Raw genomic sequence first — 16105 nt, 5'->3', positions numbered from 1 at the left:
TCTAAGAGATAGTATTCAGAAGTTCCTTGAAACCAATAAGGTCATTAAAAGGAATCAACATGGGTTTATGAAGGACAGATCCTGTCAAACCAACTTACTTGGCTTTTATGAAACAGTAAGCGCAAACCTAGATCAGGGTAAAGACGTGGATGTAATCTTTTTAGACTTTGCCAAAGCGTTCGATACTGTACCACACATGAGACTTATCTACAAGCTACAAGAATCAGGGCTAGGAAGCACAATATGCACTTGGGTCAAAAACTGGTTAGATAATAGGAAGCAGCGCGTTGTGGTTAATGGATCTTTTTCAACTTGGACTGAAGTGCTAAGTGGTGTGCCGCAAGGCTCAGTATTAGGACCGCTATTGTTCAATATTTTCATTAACGACCTAACAGAAGGTCTAGAGAGCATGGTGTCAATTTTTGCAGATGATACCAAATTGTGTAAGGCTATAAATACAGAGGAGGATGCCGAGTCTCTACAGAACGACTTAGTTAAATTAAAAGCATGGGCAGCCAAATGGAGAACGCGCTTCAACACAGACAAGTGTAAGGTAATGCACTGTGGTAACAAGAACATAAATTACACCTACCTACTAAATGGGGTAAAATTAGGGGATTCTGTACTGGAAAAGGACTTAGGTGTCCTCATAGATAGCAAGCTAAGCAATAGTACCCAAAGTAGGACTGCAGCAAAGAAGGCTAATAAGATATTAGCATGCATAAAACGGGGTATTGATGCTAGGGACGAGAGTATTATACTCCCGTTATATAAATCACTAGTGAGGCCACACCTTGAATACTGTGTACAATTCTGGGCACCGTACTACAAAAAGGATATCCTGGAGCTTGAAAAGGTACAGAGGAGGGCGACCAAACTAATTAAGGGCATGGAGACGATGGAATACAAGGAAAGGCTTGAAAGACTAGGCATGTTTACATTGGAAAAGCGGAGACTAAGAGGGGATATGATCAACATCTACAAATATATAAGGGAACAATACACAGAGCTTGCGCGGGACCTGTTTTTGGTTAGATCAACACAGAGGACTCGTGGACACTCGCTCAGGTTAGAGGAGAGGAGATTCCGCACAATACGGCGTAAAGGCTTTTTCACGGTAAGGACAATACATGTTTGGAATTCCCTGCCCGAGGGAGTTGTAATGGCGGAATCTGTCAACACCTTTAAGAATGGGTTAGACAAATTCCTAATGGATAAGGATATCCAGGGGTATGGTGCATAGTCATGCATTATAGTTACTATAAATAGGGATAAAATGTAACGGCTGACAGCAGCATCAGTCAGAAACTTTAGTCAAATCATCATGCATAGGAGACCACAAATAGGTTGAACTCGATGGACAATTGTCTTTTTTCAACCTCAGATACTATGTTACTATGTTACAACAGGCGATGTATTTTTACACAAGGTCTAGTGACGCTTATCAGTCGCAATGGCAGCCGCAGAGTGATTGACAGGAAAGGGGCGTTTCTGGGTGTCAACTGACCGTTTTCAGGGAGTGTTCCAAAAAAACGCAGGCGTGGCAGGAAAAACGCAGGCGTGGCTGGCCGAGCGCAGGGCGTGTTTGTGATGTCAAATCCGGAACTGAAAGGTCTGAAGTGATCGCAAGCGCTGAGTAGGTCTGGAGCTACTCTAAAACTGCACAATTTTTTTTTGTAGCCGCTCCGCGATCCTTTCGTTCGCACTTCTGCTAAGCTAAGATACACTCCCAGTGGGCGGCGGCATAGTGTTTGCACTGCTGCTAAAAACTGCTAGCGAGCGATCAACTCGGAATGACCCCCTGTGTCAATACTCCTAACAACCACCACTGGCCATGCTTGATCCGCCCGACTGCCTGCTACTCCCTTTTCCCATGTCTCTGTCACTCTTACCCCCCGCCCGAGTGCCAATGCAGCTACTCTCTCCACGGGATGCAGTCAGGGGTTCGGAATCCCGACGCCGGAATCCCGACATGAATCGAAGTTTCGGTGCCGGTAACCCGAACGAAGGACTTTCGGGACTCTAGAGAGGAGAGCCGCGGGGGAAGGTTTAGGGCTGGGCTGCAGGGGTGGGGGGTTCGGGTTAGGCATCCCCCGGGAGGGTAAGGGTTAGGCTGCAGGGGAGGGAGTGTTAGGGTTAGGCAGCAAGAAGGGGGGTTAGGGTTAGGCACCAATGGGGGAGGGGGGTTAGGGTCAGGCTGCGGGAAAAGTGAGTAAGGATTAGGGGGGTTAGGGATCAGGGTTAGCTTAATTAGGGGCATATTCAACCTTAAAATGTAGAGCTGAGCGGGTTCAGTTCCCAGAGAACCGAACCCCACGGATCTTTGCGATCCGAGCCGGGATCTGAACGTCATCATCCCACTGTCAGATTCTCGTGGGTTTTGTATTCTATATAAGTCACCGGTGATCGGTGCCATCTTCTCTTCGGCATTGGAGAGTGTACTGGACGGACATGTCCGTCTCAGTACTGTGTCTGCCTGGCGTGGGGCGGGTGTTCTGTCTGCTGTATCTAAAAGGGGTGCTCTCTCTCTGCTTTATTAGAAGGGGTGCCCTGTCTGCTGTATAAGTCCAGGGGTGTCTTGTCTGCCATATCAGTCCAGTGGTACCCTGTCTGCTGTATACGTCCAGGGGTGCCCGGTCTGCCATATCAGTCCGGGGGTGCCCTGTCTGTTATATCAGTCCAGGGGTGCCCTGTCTGCTGTATAAGTCCAGGGGTGCCCTGTCTGCCATATCAGTCCGGGGGTGCCCTGTCTGCCATATCAGTGCAGAGGTGTCTTGTCTGCTATATACGTCCAGGGGTGCCCGGTCTGATGTATAAGTTCTGGGGTGCCCTGTCTGCCATATTAGTCCAGGGGTGCCCTGTCTGACATATAAGTCCAGGGGTGCCCTGTCTGCTGTATAAGTCCAGGAGTACCCTGTCTGGTGTATAAGTCCTGGGGTGCCCTGTCTGCCATATCAGTCATGGGGTACCCTGTCTGCTGTATATGTCCAGGGGTGCCCGGTCTGATGTATAAGTTCTGGGGTGCCCTGTGTGCCATATCAGTCCAGGGGTGCCCTGTCTTCCATATTAGTCCAGGGGTGCCCTGTCTGCTATATACGTCCAGGGGTGCCCGGTCTGATGTACAAGTTCTGGGGTGCCCTGTGTGCCATATCAGTCCAGGGGTGCCCTGTCTGACATATAAGTCCAGGAGTGCCCTGTCTGCCATATTAGTCCAGGGGTGACCTGTCTGACATATCAGTCCAGGGGTGCCCTGTCTGCTGTATAAGTCCAGGAGTACCCTGTCTGCTGTATAAGTCCTGGGGTGCCCTGTCTGCCATATCAGTCATGGGGTGCCCTGTCTGCTGTATACGTCCAGGGGTACCCTGTCTGCTGTATAAGTCCAGGGCTGCTCTGTCTGATGTATGAGTTCTGGGGTGCCCTGTATGCCATATTAGTCCAGGGGTGCCCTGTCTGCTGTATAAGTCCAGAGGTACCCTGTCTGCTGTATAAGTCCAGGGGTGCTCTGTCCGATGTATAAGTTCTGGGGTGCCCTGTATGCCATTTCAGTCCAGGGGTGCCCTGTCTGCCATATTAGTCCAGGGGTGCCCTGTCTGACATATAAGTCCAGGGGTGCCCTGTCTGCTGTATAAGTCCAGGGGTACCCTGTCTGCTGTATAAGTCCAGGGGTGCTCTGTCCGATGTATAAGTTCTGGGGTGCCCTGTCTGACATAAAAGTCCAGGGGTGCCCTGTCTGCCATATTAGTCCAGGGGTGCCCTGTCTGACATATAAGTCCAGGGGTGTCCTGTCTGACATATTAGTCCAGGGATGACCTGTCTGCCATATCAGTTCAGGGGTACCCTGTCTGCTGTATAAGTCCAGGGGTGCCCTGCCTGCTGTATAAGTCCTGGGGTGCCCTGTCTGCCATATCAGTCCATGGGTATTCTGTCTGCTGTATAAGTCCAGGGGTGCCCTGTCTGCTGTATTTGAAAGGGGTGATCTATCCATCCATCCAGGGGCTCTGCCCCAGTGTTAAATTAAAATAAAAGCTAAAAACAAAAAGCCTAAAATTATAATTATAATTTTTTTCCCCGCTGTACCCCAGTGTACTATACAATTTTTATTCAAGTACTGTGACACTACCAGTCAGACCGCAGTATAGTATTTCCTACTCATACACGTATTGTGCAACGCTGTCGGTGAAGTCAACCACAGTGTGTAATTATTATTATATACATTTCTAACTCATTTGTGCTATGCTGTCGGTGACGTCAACCGCAGTGTGTAATTATTATTATTATATACATTTCTGACTCATTTGTGCTACGCTGTCTGTGAAGTCAACCACAGTGTGTAATTATTATTATTATTATATACATTTCTGACTCATTTGTGCTACGCTGTCGTTGAAGTCAACCACAGTGTGTAATTATTATATACATTTCTGACTAATTTGTGCGACGCTGTCGGTGAAGGTCAACTCCACTTTGTGTTGATAATGGAGGCTACTACTAGTGTTGAAGCTGCTGCCACTAGTCATGACATTGACAATGCAAGTCCGTCAATGTCATCTGCTAAGGCAGATGCCCAGGGGCATAGAGGGCTTAGGCCAGGATATGTAAAATAATTTAATTTTAGAGTGGTAAAGAAAAACAAAAGGAAAGTTAGCTGCGGAGTCAGTAAGACAAACTGTGCATTCAGAATCAGAACCATCAGACATTCTTGAGGAACGTTTAGGAGTGTCCACGTCAGCTGACATTTCTCACACTGCCCTCATAGAGAAGCCTCTTTCACCTCCTTCCACCATTTCTGAATCATCTGAACATGTGGGGAGCAGTACAGGTAAAGATGGTGATGATGAATCTGATGAGGAGGACATAATACAAATTGAGGATTCATGTGTGGAAGTGGGACAGGATGAGGGGGATACGTTTGTACTATCTGACAGTGAGGGTGTTGATGATGATGTTGTTTGTGTAAAGGGGGGTACTCACGGAGAGATCATTGCTTAAAATCTAAGCAATGTGACTAGATTTCTTAGATTTTAAGCAGCGATCACTCCGTGTGTACCCCTCACAGCGATAGTGATGTGCAGCCCCGCGCATCGCTATCGCTGCTGCTAGATTGGCCTGCTGGGTGAAAAGAGTGCCCCCCCGTCTCCTCCCGCACGCTCAGCACACATCGCGCTGTGCTGAGCGGGGGGAGAGATGTGTGCTGAGCGGTTCGCTCAGCACGCATCTCTCCCTAGATCTGCCGGTGAGTACTGACCTTAAGTCAGCCACCGGTGGCTGCAGTTGTTGACCGTAATAAAAAAGAAAGTGTTATGAGCCACGGCTGTGGCTCATTCCTGTTTTGCATGTCGGTTAGGTATTTTATGTTATCCTTCTGTTTATGTTCCCCGTGGGTGTCATGGGGTGCTTGGAGCTCTCCCTTAAGGAGAGGATACTGTTATGAACCACAGGTAGTGGTTCATTCCTATTTTATTTTTATAGTTCTCTTGCAGGCCAGGATTTCCCTTTGCTCTGGTTTAGAGGATTATTGTTTGCTGTCAGTGGTCAGTCTGTGTAATTGCAGTCTGTTCCCATGTGTTCAGCCTCACCTGGCTGCTAATTGCATCTTGTCAGTTTGGAGTCATGCAACAGGGCAGCTGCATGATATAATTAATTAGGCCTCTCTGTTATATGCTGGCTGAGTGCAATTCACAGATGCTGGTGATATTTCTAGGTTTCCAGTCTGCTTGAGTTCTGAGCTTGTTCCTGCCAGTTCCTGAGCTCCTGTGTAGCAGTGTCTGTCGAGCTGCTTCCTGTGTCGATTCCTGTGTCAGTCCCTGTGTCGATTCCTGTGTCTGATCCCGTGTCCTGCCGTGAAGTGTTCCTGTCCAGAAGTCCTGTGGTTTTGCCTATGCCTGGTCGAGTTTCTGGCTTCTTGGTGTCCACCGGTCTGTCGTTTGGGATTCTGCCTGTCCTCCAGTTCTGAGAGTCTGTGTCGGCAGCATTGGGGGTTCCTGTCCGTTTGCCAGTATTCGTACCGGTTCCGTGAGTAGCGGCTCTGCCGCGTCCGTCGGCCTAGGCCGCTGTATTCCGTTATTATTTCTGTCACTGGTGTTTTGCAGAGGGTTCTGCTTATGCTGTCACCGCCGGTACACAAAATTATTGTGTCGGCGTGTGGTCAGCATTTCCTTTGTTGTTATTTTCCTTTGGCGGCAAGCCGCACATACTTTGGTTTTAGGTTTGTTAGTAGCCCCTGGCCTTGTTGTTTAGTTAGAGGGCCCCTTGTTATCACCCTGTCTCGGTTCACTCTTTGTCTCTCATTAAGACCTGAGGGGGCATCGAAGTTGGGCAGACGTAATCCGCCCTTCAAATGCGGCTGCCATGGGCTCAAGCAACCATAGTCTCGCAAAGGTGTACTGACAGCACGGGCGAGACAACGGAGATAGGGCACCAGGGGCTATTCCCTTTCCATTCCCCTTTCCCAGCATTACGTCCTGGTGCTCTGGACTCACTTCATAACATCTCCCTTGTTCTGAGCACCAGGAACCTAACATTATCACCAGCCATACCACAAAAAATAAATAAAACTTTTCTCTTTTTTGGCCCAGTCCAGTGTCTAGTCTAGAATCCAGTTCGGTGTTTAGAATCCAGTCCTGTCTAGAATTCAGTGTGCAGAATCCAGTCCGGTGTTTAGAATCCAGTCCGGTGTTTAGAATCCAGTCCGGTGTTTTTAAAAAAAACAAAAAAAAACAGTCTTGTTTTGTCTAGTTTAAAAATTCAGTCTTGCCTTGTCTAGTCTTGCCTTGTCTAGTCTTGTCTAGTTTTAAATCCTCCTATGTCTACTATGCAAGCCCTGCAGGCATCTCTCTCAGCCCTGAACTCTGCTTTCAGTGCTTTGAGACCAGAGCGACTAGAAGTTTTGCAGCAATCCTTAAAGCAACTGCAAAACCTTCTGACTAAAATCTTGCTCATCTTGCCAGAAGTCGTTAAGAGTACATCTATCTCTAAAGAGACTCTTGTTCACAGTATGGTGACAAGAGAATCCTCTGGTTTAATTGAAGAGAAAAGGTTTAAAAGTTTTCTGCAGCCCAGGCTCTCAGAAGAGAAGCGTCTGCGTCGCAGAAACTTAAACTTATGCCTATATTGTGTGGGTTTAGGCCACTATCTGCAGACCTGTGAGTTGCACAAGCCAAAGTGTGGTGACGAGTCTTGCCCTCTGGCCAAGTTGAGTCAGGATACAAGTCCTACTCCTGTCTCTACTGTGGCAGAGGTACTTGTCACACAACCCACACTAAAAAGCTCTCTGTCCTATAATTGGGGTCCTTGGGCAAGGGAGCCCCATTATAGATTCAGGAATCAAAAGAGAATGTTTCTCTCCTCTCTTGAGGTTCCTGTTGAAGCAGAGTTGCAAGCCCCTGGAGTGGTGCCCGATGCCCAGGTTCCTGGAGTGGTGCCCGATGCCCAGGTTCCTGGAGTGGTGCCAGTTGCCCAGGGTCCTGGAGTGGTGCCCGTTGCCCAGGGTCCTGGAGAGGTGCCCGTTTCCCAGGGTCCTGGAGTGGTGCCCGTTGCCCAGGGTCCTGGAGTGGTGCCTGTTGCCCAGGGTCCTGGAGAGGTGCCCGATGCTCAGGATCTTGGTGCGGTGCCCGATGCCCAGAGTGCTGGAGCGGTGCCCGATGCCCAGAGTGCTGGAGCGGTGCCCGATGCCCAGAGTGCTGGAACGGTACCCGATGCCCAGAGCACTGGAGCGGTACCCGATGCTCTAGCTTATAGAGGGACATAAAATATTATAGCTCAGGTTTCCATACCAGAAGGGGTCTCAGAAGCTGTTACCCCAGGTAGGGACTTGAAGAGCGCAACCCCAGAAAGGGTATCTAAAACCATAGTTCTAGAAGGGAACTCGAGAAGCAAAACCCCATAAGGGATCTATGAAGTAATATCCCCAAGTGGGGTCTCGAGAGACGCAGCCTCAAAGAAGGGTCTAGAGGTTGCTTCCCCAGGAAAGAACTTAAGAGGCATAGCATTTGTGGAGGTTCTGAAGGTTATAGCTTCAGCAAAAGTCCCGGAAGTCATAGTCCCAGGAGAAGTTTCGATAATTATCGACTCAGAGAGGGAGGCCAATGGCTCGGTCCCAGTGAGGGAAGCCGATGGCTCAGTCCCAGTGAGGGAGGCCGATGGCTCGGTCCCGGTGGGGGAGGCCGACGGCTCGGTCCCAGTAAAAGAATCCGAGGTGCTGACCCCAGCGGGGTTCCCGGAGGCCACTGCCCCAGCGGGGTTCCCGGAGGCCACTGCCCCAGCGGGGTTCCCGGAGGCCACTGCCCCAGCGGGGTTCCCGAAGGCCACTGCCCCGGGTGGGGTTCAGAAAGTCACTGCCCCGGGTGGGGTTCAGAAAGTCACTGCCCCGGGTGGGGTTCAGAAAGTCACTGCCCCGTGTGGGGTTATTTTATTTATTATTTATTAACAGTTTCTTATATAGTAATAGAACAAAACTGGGTAAAAACAGACAGACAGAGGTAGGAAGGCAGGGTTCAGAAAGTCACTGCCCCGGGTGGGGTTCAGAAAGTCACTGCCCCGGGTGGGGTTCAGAAAGTCACTGCCCCGGGTGGGGTTCAGAGAGTCTCAGCCTCGAGTAAGGTCAATAGTGACCAGGTCCTAGCAAAGCACACCAGTCAGTCAGATGGGAAGGAAACAGATCCTGACTCTGTTGATATCTCAACATCCATAATCTTTGATGGGGACTTAGCCCAATTTCTGGCGCTTTACAAACACTATTACATTATTATGTTGTCTAGACCATTTCTGGGCATCACTTCAGAGAACCTTGTGCTCTATCTGATTTATTCTTTTAGAGGAGAGCCTTTTGAGTGGGCGACCAGCCTAATGAAAGCTGAAGATCCCATTCTTCAGGATCCCCCAGCATTCAGTGATGCAATTATTAAAAGATATGGTTCCAAAGAAATTGGTTCAGGTTCCTCTAAGTCACCCGTCTTGTCTGCTGAGAGTCCACCAAATACTGTAAACTCGGCACAAGAGTCTCAGCCCGTTATTTTGACTGCAGGATGTGCTTTTCTGACTTCGTCTTTTAATAGGAGTACTTTGCCTGAAAGTTCAGCTCCCAAGGGTAAGAAACTTATCTCTGATTTGAACGCAGCCTTGCTGGGTGGTACCATCAGTTCAGACAATGTTTGGGGAATTACCTTGGTCAGACCTAAAGAGCTTTGTAAAAAGAAGAAGAAGAAAAAGAAATAATTTTTGACTCTTGCCTTGATAAAAAAAAAGAAAAAAGATTTTTTTTCCTTGTCTTGTGTCCAGTGGCCACCGTCAAGGGGAGGGCACTGTTACAAGCTGTTGTTACAGCTTGTTTCTGTTTTCTTGTCTGTTTGACCAGTGTGTCAGGTTTTTTTTTTTTGTATCCCTTGTTTTGGATAGTCTGTATTTTGGGGTCCTTTGACTCCTCCTCAAGGGGGGGGGGTACTGTTATGAGCCACGGCTGTGGCTCATTCCTGTTTTGCATGTCGGTTAGGTATTTTATGTTATACTTCTGTTTATGTTCCCCGTGGGTGTCATGGGGTGCTTGGAGCTCTCCCTTAAGGAGAGGATACTGTTATGAACCACAGGTAGTGGTTCATTCCTATTTTATGTTTATAGTTCTCTTGCAGGCCAGGATTTCCCTTTGCTCTGGTTTAGAGGATTATTGTTTGCTGTCAGTGGTCAGTCTGTGTAATTGCAGTCTGTTCCCATGTGTTCAGCCTCACCTGGCTGCTAATTGCATCTTGTCAGTTTGGAGTCATGCAACAGGGCAGCTGCATGATATAATTAAATAGGCCTCTCTGTTATATGCTGGCTGAGTGCAATTCACAGACGCTTGTGATATTTCTATTTTCCAGTCTGCTTGAGTTCTGAGCTTGTTCCTGCCAGTTCCTGAGCTCCTGTGTAGCAGTGTCTGTCGAGCTGCTTCCTGTGTCGATTCCTGTGTCAGTCCCTGTGTCGATTCATGTGTCTGATCCCGTGTCCTGCCGTGAAGCGTTCCTGTCCAGAAGTCCTGTGGTTTTGCCTATGCCTGGTCGAGTTTCTGGCTTCTTGGTGTCCACCGGTCTGTCGTTTGGGATTCTGCCTGTCCTCCAGTTCTGAGAGTCTGTGTCGGCAGCATTGGGGGTTCCTGTCCGTTTGCCAGTATTCGTACCGGTTCCGTGAGTAGCGGCTCTGCCGCGTCCGTCGGCCTAGGCCGCTGTATTCCGTTATTATTTCTGTCACTGGTGTTTTGCAGAGGGTTCTGCTTATGCTGTCACCGCCGGTACACAAAAGTATTGTGTCGGCGTGTGGTCAGAATTTCCTTTGTTGTTCTTTTCCTTTGGCGGCAAGCCGCACATACTTTGGTTTTAGGTTTGTTAGTAGCCCCTGGCCTTGTTGTTTAGTTAGAGGGCCCCTTGTTATCACCCTGTCTCGGTTCACTCTTTGTCTCTCATTAAGACCTGAGGGGGCATCGAAGTTGGGCAGACGTAATCCGCCCTTCAAACGCGGCTGCCATGGGCTCAAGCAACCATAGTCTCGCAAGAGTGTACTGACAGCACGGGCGAGACAACGGAGATAGGGCGCCAGGGGCTATTCCCTTTCCATTCCCCTTTCCCAGCATTACGTCCTGGTGCTCTGGACTCACTTCATAACATCTCCTTTGTTCTGAGCACCAGGAACCTAACAGAAAGCTATTGTGATGCCTGGGCATAAATCCAAAAAAGCTACCCTTGGGTGTGGGATTATTTTTATCCCAATCTTGACAATGTTTGTGAAAGCATCTGCTCCATTTGTAAGGCCAAATTTAGTAGAGGTAGGAACGTTAGCCATCTGGGCACCTCCTCCATGTTACGTCATTTGCAGCGAAGACACAACATTTATTGTACAAGATTATAATGTAATTAACACCTTATCATCAACATCCTCGGAGTAATTACTTAACGGAGGAAATCCTTCTAAAAAATTGTTTTGTGGAGGCCCAAACAAACCAGTGACAGACCCTGTCGCTGAAATGATTGGTTTGTTAAACTGTGCATGTCGTGTTTAATATATACAACAAAAGGGAAGGCAGGGCAGTCGAGAGCCGGGCTGGGCCCAGGTACTTTTCAAGGGGCGTGGCCTAATCACAGGAGGTGTGGTCATGTACCCTTAGAAAAAAATACTGGAAAAATAGTATTTTAAGTACCTCCATGGACACACTGCAGCCCAGTACACAGCAGCGCGTGCTGGGCTGAGGAGAAGAGCTGCAGCTGCTGTTGCCAAGTAAGGGGGAGGGGGCCTGGGCCCCTACTGGACCCTCACTGGGCCCCTCCATCAGACCTGTGCCTGGGTAATTTGTACCCTCTCTCAGCACCACTGAGGGTAGGTGGGAGGGCCCAAGGACAATTCCATCTTGCACCTTATTCCTTTGCATTATTTGCTCTTTGGAGCATTTTTTGGGCATAGTTTCTAAAACTGCCATCCTGTCTGCCACTGCAGTGCCACTCCTAGATGTGCCAGGTGTTTGTGCCGCACACTTGTGTCGCTTAGCTTATTTATCCAGCTACCTTGGTGCAACCTTTTGGCCTAAACTGGATAAAAACAATGGGGGTAATTCCAAGTTGATCGCAGCAGGATTTTTTATAGCAATTGGGCAAAACCATGTGCACTGCAGGGGGGCAGATATAACATGTGCAGAGAGAGTTAGATTTGGGTGGGTTTTTTTTATTTCTGTGCAGGGTAAATACTGGCAGCTTTATTTTTACACTGCAAATTAGATTGCAGATTGAACACACCCCACCCAAATCTAACTCTCTCTGCACATGTTATATCTGCCTCCCCTGCAGTGCACATGGGCCCTCATTCCGAGTTGTTCGCTCGCAAGCTGCTTTCAGCAGCATTGCACACGCTAAGCCGCCGCCTACTGGGAGTGAATCTTAGCTTATCAAAATTGCGAACGAAAGATTCGCAATGTTGCGAAAAGACTTCTCTGTGCAGTTTCTGAGTAGCTCGAGACTTACTCTTCCAGTGCGACCAGTTCAGTGCTTGTCGTTCCTGGTTTGACGTCACAAACACACCCAGCGTTCGCCCAGACACTCCTCCGTTTCTCCAGCCACTCCCGTGTTTTTCCCAGAAACGGCAGCGTTTTTTCACACACTCCCATAAAGCGTCCAGTTTCCGCCCAGAAACACCCACTTCCTGTCAATCACACTCCAGAACGAAGAAAAAACCTCGTAATGCCGTGAGTAAAATACCAATCTTCATAGCAAATTTACTTGGCGCAGTCGCAGTGCGAACATTGCGCATGCGCAATAAGCGGAAAGTCGCTGCGATGCGAAGAAAATTACCGAGCGAACAACTCGAAATGACCACCATTGTGAGCTGTGATGTGTTCAAAATAGACTGGAAATGAGTGGAAATGAATGTTATTGAGGTTAATAATACTGTAGGAACAAAAACACCCCCAAATTCTGTGATTTTAGCTGTTTTTATGACTTTAAAAAAAAAATTAGAACCAAAACCAAAATCAAAACACACAAGGGGGTATATTTATTTACTAAGCTCCCGATTTTGTGTTTTTTTTTTTCAAAGTGTCATCTCGGCAATTTACTAAACTCAAATCTCGGCAGTGATGAGGGCATTCGTATTTTTTTGAGGGCAGAGAAAAAAAATACGAATGAATACACCATCAGTCAAACACGCCTGTTATTTTATACAACTCGGTAATTTACTAACAATTTGTATTCACAATCACTGCCGGCAATAGCCAAACACTGCCGGTAAATGTTACAATTCGTAAAAAAAAAAAGCAGTTTTCAAATAGATCTGCTTTTTTTTATCCGTATTCTGATAGGCATGCACGGATCAGTGAGATTGGGGGTTGAAAATCCCCCCCAAAATTGCGTGGGGTCCCCCCTCCTAAGCATAACCAGCCTCGGGCTCTTTGAGCCGGTCCTGGTTGAAAGAATACAAGGGAAAAAATGACTGGGGTCCCCCCATATTTCATCAACCAGCACCGGGCTCTGCACCTGGTCCTGGTGCAAAAAATACGGGGGACAAAAAACGTTGTAGTCCCCCGTATTTTTAACACCAGCACTGGGCTCCACTAGCCAGAGAGATAATGCCACAGCCGGGGGACACTTTTATATAGGTCCCTGCGGCCGTGGCATTACCCCCCCCCAACTAGTCACCCCTGGCTGGGGTACCCTGGAGGAGTGGGAACCCCTTAAATCAAGGGGTCCCCCCCTCCAGCCACCCAAGGGCCAGGGGTGAAGCCCGAGGCTGTCCCCCCCATCCGTGGTCGGTGGATGGGAGGCTGATAGCCATAGTGTCAAAATAAAGAATATTGTTTTTTGTAGAAGAACTGCAAGTCCCAGCAAGCCTCCAAGCAAGCTGGTACTTGGAGAACCACACGTACCAGCATGCGGGAAATAACGGGCCCGCTGGTACCTGTAGTTCTACTACAAAAAAATACCCCCAAAAAACAATACACACACACCGTGACAGTACAACTTTAATTTACATACATGCATACTTACACACATACATACTTACCTATGTTGACACGGACCCCCTCGGTCCTCTTGTCCAGTAGAATCCACGGGGTACCTGTAAATAAAATGTATACTTACAAACAATCCTGTGTAGATCTGTCCTATTCTTTATCTTTGTAATCCACGTACTTGTTGAAAATAATAAAACGAATAACCCGAACTACTCACTGAAAGGGGTCCCATGTTTACACATGGAGCCCCTTTCCCCGACTGGCGGGACCCCCGTGACTGCTGTCAGTGAAGGTCCTGCCAGCCAATCAGGGAGCGCCACGTCATGGCACTCTCCTGATTGGCTGTGCGCTCCTGCACTGTCAATCATGAGGAGCGCATTGGTTACAATGTAGCGTAGCGGCGCTCCATTATAACCAATGATGGGAACTTCGCGGTCTGCAGTTAACCGCCAAGTTAATTGGGGTCACTCTTTTGAAAAAAACTAAAATGCAGAATGCGACAGCTTAGTAAATGATATGTAAGAAAAAAAAAAAAAGTTGCAAAATAGCAAAACCGATGTCAATCGTGTTTAATCTCCCACCAAATCCCTACAAATACGAATCTTAGTAAATATACCCCAAGGGCTGTTTTGGCAAAACCAATCCAAACCCAAAACACAAAGACAAAACAAAACCCAAAAAATAGCCAGGTGCACAGCTCTATTAAAATGTCACACTTTTTACACTCCCCATAGGATGTAGAAATTGTGACATTCATCAAACTCCAAAAATGCTTTCTTTTCAGAGTTTGACTATGAAACTGTTCGCCCTCCTGGGATAGCGAACAGTCCCCAAATCTCTTCGGGTATGGGTCGTTGGGTAGACACAACTTAGGTCAACAGTAATTAGGTCGACAATGGAAGGTCGACATGCGTTAGGTCGACAGGGACAATAGGTCAACATGGCCATTAGGTCAACATGTACTAGGTCAAAAGGTCGACATGTTTTTTTAAACTTTTTTGGGCGTTGTTTTCTTCGTAAGGTGAAGGGGAACCCCAATTAGTGCACCGTGTTCGCTCGCCATGCTTCGGGCAAGGTGCCTCGCTCTGCTACCGCTTCGCTCGCCACAGGTTACCGTTCCAATCGTAGTCCACGTGGATCGTTAAGTATGAAAAAATCCAAAAAAGAAGATTAAAAAAAAAAAACTCATGTCGACATTTTGACCCGTCGACCTAGTACATGTCGACCTAATGACCATGTCGACCTATTGACCATGTTGACCTAATGCATGTCGACCTTCAGTGGTCGACCTAATGACTGTCGACCTAAGCTGTGTCGACCTAACGACCGTATCCTAATCTCTTCACAAACTGCCATTTACATAGCGATCCCTTAATTGTCCCAGCAATTAGGAGCAGCCCAGGGGGCAGGGGGGTGCCGCTGCAGTGACTGTAGCCAGACAGCCCCGGCAGTACGATGCAGGGGGGACCGCGGCTGTAAGTATGTATTGTGCAGGGCTGCCCCGGCGATCAGCAGGCCGCCTAAAGGAGGGATACATCAGTACAATATGTGTGTGGGGGGGCGGAGGGGGACGCTGTGGTGACTGTATGGGGGGGGGGGGACTACGGGGATCTGTTGTGCAGCCAGGCTGCTCCAGCAATTAACGGCAGCTTGGGTCGCCCGCCATGGTGATCCGCTCTGCAGCCAGGTAGCTCTGGTACTAAGATGCAGTCTGTGCCGGGTGGGTGGGTTGGTCAACCAGAAGGGAAAGTTATCACTTTCCGAAAAACTGTCTTCTCAAAAAGACCAGTTTTTCGGAAATAATCATTTTCTCATGGAGTCATGATGCATACTGAAAAATTGTGAGAGAATACAATGAGAATTGAAAACTAACAATTCTCATTGCACAATTTTTTCATGATGAATATGCCCTTTATTTAGTAGTAGTGTCAGGATTTTAATCACTGGGTTGCCACTTCCAGGATTTTGCTAGCCGGCATCCCAAGGATACTTGAGGCCAGGCTTGGTAGCAGGTCCTAGTGCCCGCCGCTGTCTCTATAAAGTATTGTGCTCTCCTTAAAAAAAGATAGAAAGATGGAAACGACGTGGGGAGTCCTGTGTGCCTTCTCCCCACACCCCTGCATGATCCGCCACTGGTTCTCCACTGTTTGATATTCCTACTGAAGAAGATTGAGAAAGAACTGATTCTATCCTGACTGTAAAGAGCCACATGACACCCTCAGATATGAGACACTCCTGCATTTCAGTTACCTGAATTAACCTGGTCTGTATATTTAAACCATTGGGTAGGCGGCCAGAATTATACAAAGTCTGTTGACAGGAATGTCTAGTTCTCAGCATTTATAAAACCTGCTCGATTGTGTTCTTATCACTCCATAACTCAAACTACCTGATGTCTCACAATGATAAACTTATCACCAGGAGCTGTCGGTGAGACTGCGCTGCATCTGGCCGTGCTGCACGATAATCTGGAGTCGGTGAAAGTACTGCTGGAAGATGCTCCGGAACTCCTTAATCTGCCAATGACGTCTGAGCTCTACCAAGGTGGGTAATAAAATGCATTCACCATTGTCATATTAATGACTGCTTAACGAATAACAGGGTCAGCATATTCTATGTATGTAAACTAAGCATGTGCCTGGAGGG

The 16105-nt window shown here is 48.0% G+C and overlaps 1 protein-coding gene across 1 annotated transcript in view; it reads left to right on the top strand.

Annotated features, from left to right (window-relative positions):
* LOC135058256 (transient receptor potential cation channel subfamily V member 5-like) overlaps nt 1–16105 on the top strand; it is a 197631-nt gene that overhangs the window by 114131 nt on the left and 67395 nt on the right. The window contains exon 4 of the mRNA XM_063963788.1: nt 15881–16003. Coding sequence (XP_063819858.1) covers nt 15881–16003 — 123 coding nt within the window. The remainder of the gene's footprint in view (nt 1–15880; nt 16004–16105) is intronic.

Source organism: Pseudophryne corroboree, chromosome 3 (genome assembly GCF_028390025.1).
Source record: "Pseudophryne corroboree isolate aPseCor3 chromosome 3, aPseCor3.hap2, whole genome shotgun sequence".
NCBI classification, from domain to species: Eukaryota; Metazoa; Chordata; class Amphibia; order Anura; family Myobatrachidae; genus Pseudophryne; species Pseudophryne corroboree.
Note: the sequence above shows the minus strand (reverse complement) of the source record. Positions and strands in the feature narration are given on the sequence as shown.